Below are 14156 nucleotides of genomic sequence, written 5' to 3' on the forward strand. Positions count from 1 at the left end.
GTCTACCCCCTCTCGCTCTGTCCACCCCCTCTCGCTCTGTCTACCCCCTCTCTCTGTGTCTACCCCCTCTCTCTGTGTCTACCCTCTCTCTCTGTGTCTACCCCCTCTCTGTGTCTACCCCCTCTCGCTCTGTCCACCCCCTCTCGCTCTGTCTACCCCCTCTCTCTGTGTCTACCCCCTCTCTCTGTGTCTACCCCCTCTCTGTGTCTACCCCCTCTCTGTGTCTACCCCCTCTCTGACTACCCCTCTCTGTGTCTACCCCCTCTCTGTGTCTACCCCCTCTCTGTGTCTACCCCCTCTCGCTCTGTCCACCCCCTCTCGCTCTGTCTACCCCCTCTCTCTGTGTCTACCCCCTCTCTCTGTGTCTACCCCCTCTCTGTGTCTACCCCCTCTCTGTGTCTACCCCCTCTCTGACTACCCCTCTCTGTGTCTACCCCCTCTCTGTGTCTACCCCCCTCACTCTCTGTCTACCCCCTCTCTCTGTGTCTACCCTCTCTCTCTATGTCTACCCCCTCTCTGTGTCTACCCCCTCTCTCTCTGTCTACCCCTTCTCGCTCTGTCTACCCCCTCTCTCTGTCTACCCCCTCTCGCTCTGTCTACCCCCTCTCTCTGTGTCTACCCCCCTCACTCTCTGTCTACCCCCTCTCTCTGTGTCTACCCTCTCTCTCTGTGTCTACCCCCTCTCTGTGTCTACCCCCTCTCTCTCTGTCTACCCCCTCTCGCTCTGTCTACCCCCTCTCTCTGTCTACCCCCTCTCGCTCTGTCTACCCCCTCTCTCTGTGTCTACCCCCTCTCTGTGTCTACCCCCTCTCTGTGTCTACCCCCTCTCTGACTACCCCTCTCTGTGTCTACCCCCTCTCTGTGTCTACCCCCTCTCTGTGTCTACCCCCTCTCTGTGTCTACCCTCTCTCTGTGTCTACCCCCTCTCTGTGTCTACCCCCTCTCGCTCTGTCTACCCCCTCTCGCTCTGACTACCCCCTCTCGCTCTGTCTACCCCCTCTCGCTCTGTCTATCCCCTCTCTCTGTGTCTACCTCCCTCACTCTCTGTCTGCCCCCTCACACTCTCTCCGTCTACCCCGTCTCTCTGTCTTCTCCCTCACTCACTCTCCGTCTACCCACACTCTCTCTGCCGACCCCCTCTCTCTCTATCTACCCCCTCTCTCTCTGCCTACCCCCTCTCTCTCTGTCTACCCCCTCTCTCTCTGTCTACCCCCTCTCTCTCCGTCTACCCCTCTCTCTCTGTCTACCCCCTCTCTCTCTATCTACCCCCTCTCTCTCTGTCTACCCCCTCTCTCTCCGTCTACCCCTCTCTCTCTGTCTACCCCCTCTCTCTCCGTCTACCCCTCTCTCTCTGTCTACCCCCTCTCTCTCTGTCTACCCCCTCTCTCTCTATCTACCCCCTCTCTCTCCGTCTACCCCTCTCTCTCTGTCTACCCCCTCTCTCTCTGTCTACCCCCTCTCTCTCTATCTACCCCCTCTCTCTCTGTCTACCCCCTCTCTCTCTATCTACCCCCTCTCTCACTGTCTACCCCCTCACTCTCTCTCCGTCTACCCCCTCACTCTCTGTCTACCCCCTCACTCTCTCTCCGTCTACCCCATCTCTCTGTCTTCTCCCTCACTCACTCTCCGTCTACCCACACTCTCTCTGCCGACACCCTCTCTCTCTGTCTACCCCCTCTCTCTCTGTCTACCCCCTCTCTCTCTGTCTACCCCCTCTCTCACTGTCTACCACCTCTCCCTCTGTCTACCCCCATCTCTCTGTCTACCCCCCCTCTCTCTGTCTACCCCCTCTCTCTCTGTCTACCCCCTCTCTCTCTGTCTACCCCCTCTCTCTGTTTACCCCCTCACTCACTGTCTACCCCCTCACTCTCTCTCCGTCTACCCCCACTCTCTCTGCCGACACCCTCTCTCTGTCTACCCCTCGTCTCTGTTTACCCCCTCTCTCTCTGTCTACCCCCCTCTCTCTGTCTACCACCTCTCTCTCTGTCTACCCCTCTCTCACTGTCTACCACCTCTCTCTCTGTCTACCCCCTCACTCTCTCTACGTCTACTCCCACTCTCTCTGCCGACACCCTCTCTCTCTGTCTACACCGCCCTCTCTCTCTGTCTACCCCCTCTCTCTCTGTCTACACCGCCCTCTCTGTCTACACCGCCTCTCTCTCTGTCTACCCCCTCTCTCTCTGTCTACCCCCTCTCTCTATCTGGCTACCCCCCTCACTCTCTCTCCGTCTACCTCCACTCTCTCTGCCTACACCCTCTATGTCTACCCCCTCTCTCTCTCTGTCTACCCCCACTCTCTCTGCCTACACCCTCTCTCTGTGTCTACCCCCTCTCTCTCTGTCTACCACCTCTCTCTCTGTCTACCCCCTCTCTCTCTGTCTACCCCCTCTCTCTCTGTCTACCACCTCTCTCTCTGTCTACCCCCCCTCTCTTTGTCTACCCCCCTCACTCTCTCTCCATCTACTCCCACTCTCTCTGCCTACCCCCCTCTCTCTCTGTCTACACCGCCCTCTCTGTCTACACCGCCCTCTCTTTCTGTCTACCCCCTCTCTCTCTGTCTACCCTCTCTCTCTCTCTGTCTACCCTTCTCTCTCTGTCTACCCCCTCTCTCTCTGTCTACCCCCTCTCTCTGTCGACCCCCTCTCTCTCTGTCTACACCACCCTCTCTCTCTGTCTTCCCCCCTTCTCTCTGTCTACCCCCTCTCTCTGTCTACACCGCCCTCTCTCTCTGTCTACCCCCTCTCTCTCTGTCTACCCCCTCCCTATCTGTCTACACTGCCCTCTCTCTCTTTCTACCCCCTCTCTCTCTGTCTACCCTTCTCTCTCTGTCTACCCCCTCTCTCTCTGTCTTCCCCCCTTCTCTCTGTCTACACCGCGCTCTCTGTCTACACCGCCCTCTCTCTCTGTCTACCCCCTCTCTCTCTGTCTACCCCCTCTCTCTCTGTCTATCCTCTCTCTCTCTCTGACTACCCTTCTCTGTCTGTCTACCCCCCTCTCTCTCTGTCTACCCCTCTCTCTCCGTCTACCCCCTCTCTCTGTCTACCCCCCTCTCTCTGTCTACCCCCCTCTCTCTCTGTCTACCCCCTCTCTCTGTCTACCCCCTCTCTCTCTGTCTACCCCCTCTCTCTCTGTCTACCACCTCTCTCTCTGTCTACCCCCTCTCTCTTTGTCTACCCCCCTCACTCTCTCTCCATCTACTCCCACTCTCTCTGCCTACCCCCCTCTCTCTCTGTCTACACCGCCCTCTCTGTCTACACCGCCCTCTCTTTCTGTCTACCCCCTCTCTCTCTGTCTACCCTCTCTCTCTCTGTCTACCCTTCTCTCTCTGTCTACCCCCTCTCTCTCTGTCTACCCCCTCTCTCTGTCGACCCCCTCTCTCTCTGTCTACCACCTCTCTCTCTGTCTACCCCCTCTCTCTGTGTCTACCCCCCTCACTCTCTCTCCATCTACCCCCACTCTCTCTGCCTACCCCCCTCTCTCTCTGTCGACACCACCCTCTCTGTCTACACCACCCTCTCTTTCTGTCTACCCCCTCTCTCTCTGTCTACCCTCTCTCTCTCTGTCTACCCTTCTCTCTCTGTCTACCCCCTCTCTCTCTGTCTACACCGCCCTCTCTGTCTATACCGCCCTCTCTCTCTGTCTACCCCCTCTCTCTCTGTCTACCCCCTCTCTGTCTACACCGCCCTCTCTGTCTACCCCCTCTCTCTCTGTCTACCCTTCTCTCTCTGTCTACCCCCTCTCTCTCTGTCTACCCCCCTTCTCTCTGTCTACACCGCCCTCTCTGTCTACACCGCCCTCTCTGTCTACACCGCCCTCTCTCTCTGTCTACCCCCTCTCTCTCTGTCTACCCTCTCTCTCTCTGTCTACCCTTCTCTGTCTGTCTACCCCCCCTCTCTCTCTGTCTACCCCTCTCTCTCTGTCTACCCCCTCTCTCTGTCTACCCCCCTCTCTCTGTCTACCCCCCTCTCTCTCTGTCTACCCCCTCTCTCTGTCTACCCCCACTCTCTCTGCCTACCCCCTCTCTCTCTCTGTCACCCCCTTTCTCTCTGTCCACCACCTTTCTCTCCCTGTCTACCCCCCTCTATCTGTCTACACCGCCCCTCTTTCTCTGTCTACCCCCTCTTTCTCTGTCTACCCCGCCCTTTCTCTGTCTACCCCGCCCTTTCTCTGTCTACACCGCCCACTCTCTCTGCCTACCACCCCTCTCTGTCTACCCCCTCTCTCTCTGTCTACCCACTCTCTCTGTCCACACCACCCTCTCTCTCTGTCTACCCCCTCTCTCTCTCTGTCTACCCCCTCCCTCTCTGTCTACACTGCCCTCTCTCTCTGTCTACCCCCTCTCTCTCTGTCTACCCTTCTCTCTCTGTCTACCCCCTCTCTCTCTGTCTTCCCCCCTTCTCTCTGTCTACCCCCTCTCTCTGTCTACACCGCCCTCTCTCTCTGTCTACCCCCTCTCTCTCTGTCTACCCCCTCCCTATCTGTCTACACTGCCCTCTCTCTCTTTCTACCCCCTCTCTCTCTGTCTACCCTTCTCTCTCTGTCTACCCCCTCTCTCTCTGTCTTCCCCCCTTCTCTCTGTCTACACCGCCCTCTCTGTCTACACCGCCCTCTCTCTCTGTCTACCCCCTCTCTCTCTGTCTACCCCCTCTCTCTCTGTCTACCCTCTCTCTCTCTCTGTCTACCCTTCTCTGTCTGTCTACCCCCCTCTCTCTCTGTCTACCCCTCTCTCTCCGTCTACCCCCTCTCTCTGTCTACCCCCCTCTCTCTGTCTACCCCCCTCTCTCTCTGTCTACCCCCTCTCTCTGTCTACCCCCACTCTCTCTGCCTACCCCCCTCTCTCTCTCTGTCACCCCCTTTCTCTCTGTCCACCACCTTTCTCTCCCTGTCTACCCCCCTCTATCTGTCTACACCGCCCCTCTTTCTCTGTCTACCCCCTCTTTCTCTGTCTACCCCGCCCTTTCTCTGTCTACCCCGCCCTTTCTCTGTCTACACCGCCCACTCTCTCTGCCTACCACCCCTCTCTGTCTACCCCCCTCTCTCTCTGTCTACCCCCTCTCTCTGTCTACACCACCCTCTCTCTCTGTCTACCCCCTCTCTCTCTGTCTACCCCCTCCCTCTCTGTCTACACTGCCCTCTCTCTCTGTCTACCCCCTCTCTCTCTGTCTACCCTTCTCTCTCTGTCTACCCCCTCTCTCTCTGTCTACCCCCCTTCTCTCTGTCTACACCGCCCTCTCTGTCTACACCGCCCTCTCTCTCTGTCTATCCCCTCTCTCTCTGTCTACCCTCTCTCTCTCTCTGTCTACCCTCTCTCTCTCTCTGTCTACCCCCCTCTCTCTGTCTACCCCCCTCTCTCTCTGTCTACCCCCTCTCTCTGTCTACCCCCACTCTCTCTGCCTACCCCCCTCTCTCTCTCTGTCATCCCCTTTCTCTCTGTCCACCACCTTTCTCTCCCTGTCTACCCCCTCTATCTGTCTACACCGCCCCTCTTTCTCTGTCTACCCCCTCTTTCTCTGTCTACCCCGCCCTTTCTCTGTCTACACCGCCCACTCTCTCTGCCTACCACCCCTCTCTGTCTACCCCCCTCTCTCTCTGTCTACTCCCCTCTCTCTCTGTCTACCCCCTCTCTCTGTCTACACCACTCTCTCTCTCTGTCTACCCCCCTCTCTCTCTGTCTACCCCCTCTCTCTGTCTACACCACCCTCTCTCTCTGTCTACCCCCTCGCTCTCTGTCTACCCCCTCCCTCTCTGTCTACACTGCCCTCTCTCTCTGTCTACCCCCTCTCTCTTTGTCTACCCTTCTCTCTCTGTCTACCCCCTCTCTCTCTGTCTACCCCCCTTCTCTCTGTCTACACCGCCCTCTCTGTCTACACCGCCCTCTCTCTGTCTACCCCCTCTCTCTCTGTCTACCCTCTCTCTCTCTCTGTCTACCCTTCTCTGTCTGTCTACCCCTCTCTCTCTCTGTCTACCTCTCTCTCTGTCTACCCCCTCTCTCTGTCTACCCCCCTCTCTCTGTCTACCCCCCTCTCTCTCTGTCTACCCCCTCTCTCTGTCTACCCCCCTCTCTCTGTCTACCCCCCCTCTCTCTGTCTACCCCCCTCTCTCTGTCTACCCCCTCTCTCTGTCTACCCCCACTCTCTCTGCCTACCCCCTCTCTCTCTCTGTCACCCCCTTTCTCTCTGTCCACCACCTTTCTCTCCCTGTCTACCCCCCTCTATCTGTCTACACCGCCCCTCTTTCTCTGTCTACCCCCTCTTTCTCTGTCTACCCCGCCCTTTCTCTGTCTACACCGCCCACTCTCTCTGCCTACCACCCCTCTCTGTCTACCCCCCTCTCTCTCTGTCTACCCCCCTCTCTCTCTGTCTACCCCCTCTCTCTGTCTACACCACTCTCTCTCTCTGTCTACCCCCCTCTCTCTCTGTCTACCCCCTCTCTCTGTCTACACCACCCTCTCTCTCTGTCTACCCCCTCTCTCTCTGTCTACCCCCTCCCTCTCTGTCTACACTGCCCTCTCTCTCTGTCTACCCCCTCTCTCTCTGTCTACCCTTCTCTCTCTGTCTACCCTTCTCTCTCTGTCTACCCCCTCTCTCTCTGTCTACCCCCCTTCTCTCTGTCTACACCGCCCTCTCTGTCTACACCGCCCTCTCTCTGTCTACCCCCTCTCTCTCTGTCTACCCTCTCTCTCTCTCTGTCTACCCTTCTCTGTCTGTCTACCCCCCTCTCTCTCTGTCTACCTCTCTCTCTCTGTCTACCCCCTCTCTCTGTCTACCCCCCTCTCTCTGTCTACCCCCCTCTCTCTCTGTCTACCCCCTCTCTCTGTCTACCCCCCTCTCTCTGTCTACCCGCCCCTCTCTCTGTCTACCCCCTCTCTCTGTCTACCCCCTCTCTCTGTCTACCCCCACTCTCTCTGCCTACCCCCTCTCTCTCTCTGTCACCCCCTTTCTCTCTGTCCACCACCTTTCTCTCCCTGTCTACCCCCCTCTATCTGTCTACCCCGCCCTTTCTCTGTCTACACCGCCCACTCGCTCTGCCTACCACCCCTCTCTGTCTACCCCCCTCTCTCTCTGTCTACCCCCTCTCTCTGCCTACTCCCCTCTCTCTCTGTCTACCCCCCTCTCTCTCTGTCTACCCCCCTCTCTCTCTGTCTACCCCCTCTCTCTGCCTACTCCCCTCTCTCTCTGTCTACCCCCTCTCTCTGCCTACTCCCCTCTCTCTCTCTGTCTACCCCCACTCTCTCTGCCTACTCCCCCTCTCTCTCTGTCTACACCGCCCTCTCTCTTTCTGTCTACACCACCCTCTCTCTCTCTGTCTACACCACCCTCTCTGTCTACACCGCCCTCTCTCTCTGTCTACCCCTTCTCTCTCTGTCTACCCCCTCTCTCTGCCTACTCCCCTCTCTCTCTCTGTCTACCCCCACTCTCTCTGCCTACTCCCCCTCTCTCTCTGTCTACACCGCCCTCTCTCTCTCTGTCTACACCACCCTCTCTCTCTCTGTCTACACCACCCTCTCTGTCTACACCGCCCTCTCTCTCTGTCTACCCCTTCTCTCTCTGTCTACCCCCTCTCTCTCTATCTACCCCCTCTCTCTCTGTCTACCCCTTCTCTCTCTGCCTACCCTCTCTCTCTCTCTGTCTACCCCCTCTCTCTGCCTACACTGCCCTCTCCCTCTGTCTACCCCCCTCTCTCTCTCTACACCACCCTCTCTGTCTACACCGCCCTCTCTCTCTGTCTACCCCCTCTCTCTCTGTCTACCCCCACTCTCTTTCTGTCTACCCCCTCTCTCTCTGTCTACCCCTCTCTCTCTGTCTACATCCCTCTCTCTCTGTCTACCCTCTCTCTCTGTCTACCCCCTCTCTGTCTATCCCTCTCTCTCTGTCTACCCCCCTATCTCTCTGTCTACCCCCTCTCTCTGTCTACCCCCCTCTCTCTCTCTGTCTACCCCCTCTCTCTCTGTCTACCCCCACTCTCTCTGTCTACCCCTCTCTCTCTCTGCCTACCCCCTTCTCTCTCTGTCTACCCCCCTCTTTCTCTGTCTACCCCCCTCTCTCTCTGTCCACCCCTCCCTCTGTCTACACCCGTATCTCTCTGTCTACACCACCCTCTCTGTCTACACCACCCTCTCTCCCTGTCTACCTCCCTCTCTCTCTGTCTACCCCTCTCTGTCTACACCGCCCTCTCTCTCTGTCAACCCCCCCTCTCTGTCTAATGCCCTCTCTGTCTACCCCCCTCTCTCCCTGTCTACCCCAACCTGTCTGTCTACCCCTCTCTCTCTCTGTCTACTCTCATCTCTCTCTGTCTACCCACCCCTCTCTGTCTACCCCCTCTCTCTCTGTCTACCCCACCCTGTCTGTCTACCCCTCTCTCTCTCTGTCTACTCTCATCTCTCTCTGTCTACCCACCCCTCTCTGTCTACCCCTCTCTCTCTGTCTACCCACCCCTCTCTGTCTACCCCCTCTCTCTCTGTCTACCCCACCCTGTCTGTCTACCCCTCTCTCTCTGCCTTCCCTCCTCTCTCTTTGTGTCTACCCATTCTCTCTCTGTCTACCCTCCCTCGCTCTCTGTCTACCCCCCAATCTCTCTGTCTACCCCCCACTCTCTCTGTCTACCCCCTCTCTCTCTGTCTACTCCCTCTCTCTGTCTCCCCCCTTCTCTGTCTCCCCCTCTCTCTGTCTACCCTCCCTCTCTCTCTGTCTACCCCCTCTCTCTCTGTCTACCCCCTCTCTCTGTCTACCCCCTCTCTCTCTGTCTACCCCCTCTCTCTGTCTACCCCCTCCCTCTGTCTACCACTCGCTCTCTGTCTTCCCCCCCTCTCTCTGTCTACCCTCTCTCTCTCTGTCTACCCCCTCTCCCTTGCTGTCTACCCCTCTCTCTCTGTCTACCCACCCCTCTCTCTGTCTACCCCCTCTCTCTCTCTGTCTACCCCACCCTGTCTGTCTACCCCTCTCTCTCTGTCTTCCCTCCTCTCTCTTTGTGTCTACCCCATCTCTCTCTGTCTACCCCCTCTCTCTATCTACCTCCCCTCTCTCTCTGTCTACCCCCTCTCTCTCTGTGTCTACCCCCTCTCTCTCTCTGTCTACCCCTCTCTCTCTGTCTACCCCCCTCTCTCTGTCTACCCCTCACTCTCTCAACCCCCTCTCTCTCTGTCTACCCCCTCTCTCTCTCTGTCTACCCCTCCTCTCTCTGTCTACCCCCTCTCTCTCTGTCTACCCCGCTCTCTCTCAACCCCCCTCTCTCTCTCTCAACCCCCTCTCTCTCTGTCTACCCCCTCTCTCTCTGTCTACCCCCCTCTCTCTGTCTACCCCCTCTCTCTCTCTCTGTCTACCCCCTGTCTTTCTCTCTCTTTCTTTCCCCTTCCCTTCCCTCCCTCTCCCTCAGATCCCGAGCCGATTGCTTTCCCCTGATCGAGGTGGACGACATGGTCCGAATGGGGAGGCGTCCTGACCCCAAGTGTGTCTTCACCTACGTCCAGTCGCTGTGTCACCACCTGCGGAAGCTGGAGCCCGAAACCAAGGCCGAGCCAGCGACCGGGACAACGTGAGGTCACCCCAAATAACCCCCCCCCCCCCGCTCCCCCACCTCCTCAAAACCCTGACGCCCCTCAGTCAGGTGCCACATGTGTGAATGGAAAGTGGGTGAGGTGGTGGGGCTGGTGTGGGGGGGAAGGGGGGGGGGGGGGAGCGGAAACTGCCGCCACTTGTTCGGATTTATCCATCGTAGCAGTCACAAAAACCTCTATGACAGGAGGAGTAAACTGTTCGGCCCACCCCGAAAGCCTGCTACCCCATCGTATTACATCCGCGGCCAATGGGGGGGGGGGGGTTTCGAGAATTCCAAAGATCCCCCAGTCTCAGAGTGCAGCCGTTTCCCCTCATCTCCGTCCAAGATGGCCGCCCCCTCGTGCTGTCTCAGAGTGCAGCCGTTTCCCCTCATCTCCGTCCAAGATGGCCGCCCCCTCCTGCTGTCTCAGAGTGCAGCCGTTTCCCCTCATCTCCGCCCAAGATGGCCGCCCCCTCGTGCTGTCTCAGAGTGCAGTCATTTCCCCTCATCTCCGTCCAAGATGGCCGTCCCTTGTGCTGTGTCAGAGTGCAGTCATTTCCCCTCATCTCCATCCAAGATGGCCGCCCCCTCGTGCTGTCTCAGAGTGCAGTCATTTCCCCTCATCTCCGTCCAAGATGGCCGCCCCCTCGTGCTGTCTCAGAGGGCAGTCATTTCCCCTCATCTCCGTCCAAGGTGGCCGCCCCCGTGTACTGTCTCAGAGAGCAGCCATTTCCCCTCATCTCCGTCCAAGATAGCCGACCCCTCGTGCTGTCTCAGAGTGCAGTCATTTCCCCTCATCTCCGTCCAAGATGGCCGCCCCCGTGTATTGTCTCAGAGTGCAGCAATTTCCCCTCATCTCTGTTCAAGATGGTCGACCCCTCGTGCTCTCTCAGAGTGCAGCCATTTCCCCTCATGTCCGTCCAAGATGGCCGCCTCCTCCTGCTGTCTCAGAGTGCAGCCATTTCCCCTCATCTCCGCCCAAGATGGCCGATCCCTCGTGCTGCCTCAGAGGGCCACCATTTCCCCTCATCTCCGTCCAAGATGGCCGACCCCTCCTGCTGCCTCAGAGTGCAGCCATTTCCCCTCATCTCCGTCCAAGATGGCCGCCTCCTCCTGCTATCTCAGAGTGCAGCCATTTCCCCTCATCTCCGTCCAAGAGGCCGACCCCTCGTGCTGTCTCAGTGCAGCCATTTCCCCTCATGTCCGTCCAAGATGGCCGCCTCCTCCTGCTATCTCAGAGTGCAGCCATTTCCCCTCATCTCCGTCCAAGATGGCCACCCCCTTGTGCTCTCTCAGAGTGCAGCCATTTCCCCTCATCTCCGTCCAAGAGGCCGACCCCTCGTGCTGTCTCAGAGTGCAGCCATTTCCCCTCATGTCCGTCCAAGATGGCCGCCTCCTCCTGCTATCTCAGAGTGCAGCCATTTCCCCTCATCTCCGCCCAAGATGGCCGACGCCTCGTGCTGCCTCAGAGGGCCACCATTTCCCCTCATCTCCGTCCAAGATGGCCGACCCCTCCTGCTGTCTCAGAGTGCAGCCATTTCCCCTCATCTCCGTCCAAGATGGCCGACCCCTCGTACAGTCTCAGTGTGCAGCCATTTCCCCTCATCTCCGTCCAAGAGGCCGACCCCTCGTGCTGTCTCAGAGTGCAGCCATTTCCCCTCATCTTCGCCCAAGATGGCCGCCCCCTCGTGCTGCCTCAGAGGGCCACCATTTCCCCTCATCTCCGTCCAAGATGGCCGCCCCCTCGTGCTCTCTCAGAGTGAAGCCATTTCCCCTCATCTCCGTCCAAGATGGCCGACCCCTCGTACAGTCTCAGTGTGCAGCCATTTCCCCTCATCTCCGTCCAAGATGGCCGACCCATCGTCTGTCTCAGAGTGCAGCCATTTCCCCTCATCTCCGTCCAAGATGGCCGCCCTCTCCTGCTGTCTCAGAGTGCAGCCATTTCCCCTCATCTCCGTCCAAGATGGCCGACCCCTCCTGCTGTCTCAGAGTGCAGCCATTTCCTCTCATCTCTGTCCAAGATGGCCGACCCCTCGTGCTGTCTCAGAGTGCTGCCATTTCCCATCATCTCCATCCAAGATGGCTGCCCCCACGTGTGCTGTGTCAGAGAGCAGCCATTTCCCCTCATCTCCGCCCAAGATGGCCGCCCCCTCGTGCTGTCTCAGAGCGCAGCCATTTCCCCTCATCTCCGTCCAAATGGCCACCCCCTCGTGCTGCCTCAGAGTGCAGCCATTTCCCCTCATCTCCGTCCAAGATGGCCGCCCCCTCGTGCTCTCTCAGAGTGCAGCCATTTCCCCTCATCTCCGTCCAAGATGGCCGCCCCCTCGTGCTGTCTCAGAGTGCCGCCATTTCCCCTCATCTCCGTCCAAGATGGAGACGTTCAAAATCATGAGGGGGCTGGTAATAGTAGAGAGGGAGAAAGCGTCGCTGCTTTTGATACAATCAAGAACGATAGGGCACTGACTTAAAAGTGACTTGAAAAAGAAGCAAATGTCACCCAGTGCGTGGTTGGGGTCTGGAGCGGACGGCCTGGGAGGGTGGTGGAAGCTGGTTCGATTGAGGCCTTCAAGAGGGCGTTCGATGATCATTTGACTGGGAACAGTGGGCAGAAGGGGCGGGAGAAAGAGGCAGTAAGTCACGGTGCTCCTTGGGAGAGCAGGAGTAGATGCCATGGGCCAAATAGTCTCCTCCTGCCCGGTAACAATTCCGCAAAGTCGCCCGACCCCCTCCTCACGGGACGACCCTCTGATCCGAGGGGAACCAATCTCGTGGACGATCGCTGAATGGTCTCCAATGCAAGTAGATCCTTCAATGTGGAGGCCAAAGTTCCGCCTCTCTCACAGCTCTTTGCGCACCGTCGCCCGCTTTGCGCACGATACTCTGGGTGCGATCTCACCAAAGCCTCGTACAACCTCCTGGGCTCCAATCCCTTCTCAAGAAAGGTCAACAGGCCACTTGGCTTCCTAATCGCTCCTTGCGCCCGGGTGCTAGCCTCCTGCGTTCCTCGCCAGATGGAGGTGGCGGAGGAGGAAGGGGAGGGCGGCGAGGAAGTTGATGGGGCGGGGGGGGGGGGGGGGGGGGGTGGTCCCTGGGGTCGAGGCACGACAGCATCCCCGGGACAAACCAGCCCCGTTTGATCGGCAAAGGTGCGACTGGCCAAGGCAGCTCCGAACAGCCTCGCCCCGAAACCCGGGGCCCCTGCCGACGAAACGGGGCAGCCGGGGGAGGGGGATGGCATTCTGGGGGAGGCCGAAAGTGTGCGAACCCAGCCCAGCCCCGCCTAGCAACTCTTGGTCTCGGATACTTCAGGGGCGCTTAAGATTTTTTGGCCAAACATAACAGTACGTAGTGTTTCTTTTACACAACAATAAAGCAATATAAATAACAGTGGCCAGTTTTAAACAAATAAATAATATATAAACAAAAACAAAACTAAATGGCAACTGCCTTGTCAAAAATAAATACTCTCCAAAGATACAATCCAACAGTCCAATATACATTACGTAAAACAAGTGCCTATACATATACAATAATATCCCTGAGAGTTCGTCCGATTCCTCCCCCGCCCCCCCCCCCCCCTGGGTTGCTGCTGCTGTCTTCTTCTTTTCCATTCCCTCTATCTTTCTGTGAGGTAGTCGACGAACGGTTGCCACCGCCTGGTGAACCCCTGAGCCGAACCCCTTAACACAAACTTAATCCGTTCTAACTTTATAAACCCTGCCATGTCGTTTATCCAGGTCTCCACACCCGAGGGTTTGGCTTCCTTCCACATTAACAATATCCTGCGCCGGGCTACTAGGGACGCAAAGGCCAACACGTCAGCCTCTCTCGCCTCCTGCACTCCCGGCTCCTCTGCAACCCCGAATATAGCCAACCCCCAGCTTGGTTCGACCCAGACCCCCACCACCTTCGAAAGCACCTTTGTCACCCCCACCCAAAACCCCTGTAGTGCCGGACATGACCAGAACATGTGGGTGTGATTCGCTGGGCCTCTCGAGCACCTCGCACACCTATCCTCTACTCCAAAAAATTTACTGAGCCATGCTCCAGTCATATGCGCCCTGTGTAACACCTTAAATTGAATCAGGCTTAGCCTGGCACACGAGGACGATGAGTTTACCCTACTTAGGGCATCAGCCCACAGCCCCTCCTCAATCTCCTCCCCCAGCTCTTCTTCCCATTCCCCTTTCAGCTCATCTACCATAATCTCCCCCTCGTCCCTCATTTCCCTATATATGTCCGACACCTTTCCGTCCCCCACCCATGTCTCTGAGATCACTCTATCCTGCACCTCCTGCGTCGGGAGCTGTGGGAATTCCCTCACCTGTTGCCTCGCAAAAGCCCTCAGTTGCATATACCGGAATGCATTCCCTTGGGGCAACCCATATTTTTCCGTCAGCGCTCCCAGACTCGCAAGCGTCCCATCTACGAACAGATCTCTCAATTGTGCTACCCCTGCTCTTTGCCATGCTCTAAATCCTCCATCCATTCTCCCCGGAACAAACCTCTGGTTATTTCTTATTGGGGACCGCACCGATGCTCCCGTCTTTCCCCTATGCCGTCTCCACTGCCCCCAAATTTTCAATGTAGCCACCACCACCGGGCTTGTGGTATATTTCTTC

General features: G+C 57.7%; 1 protein-coding gene across 2 annotated transcripts in view; it reads left to right on the forward strand.

Moving 5' to 3' along the window:
* Positions 1 to 9591, forward strand: part of LOC140410100 (smoothelin-like protein 2) — a 177726-nt gene extending 168135 nt beyond the window's left edge. Inside the window, exon 9 of one of the 2 annotated variants that reach the window (XM_072498039.1) lies at positions 9373 to 9499. Coding sequence is in view for 1 of the 2 variants with exons in the window: in XM_072498038.1 (XP_072354139.1) it covers positions 9373 to 9535 (163 nt within the window). In the remaining variant the exon portion in view is untranslated. Of the gene's footprint in view, positions 1 to 9372 lie in introns of both variants that reach the window. The other variant, XM_072498038.1, reaches the window with a different exon arrangement.
* Positions 9592 to 14156: the final 4565 nt, after the last annotated feature.

The sequence above is a fragment of the Scyliorhinus torazame genome, chromosome 4 (genome assembly GCF_047496885.1).
Source record: "Scyliorhinus torazame isolate Kashiwa2021f chromosome 4, sScyTor2.1, whole genome shotgun sequence".
Classification (NCBI taxonomy): domain Eukaryota; kingdom Metazoa; phylum Chordata; class Chondrichthyes; order Carcharhiniformes; family Scyliorhinidae; genus Scyliorhinus; species Scyliorhinus torazame.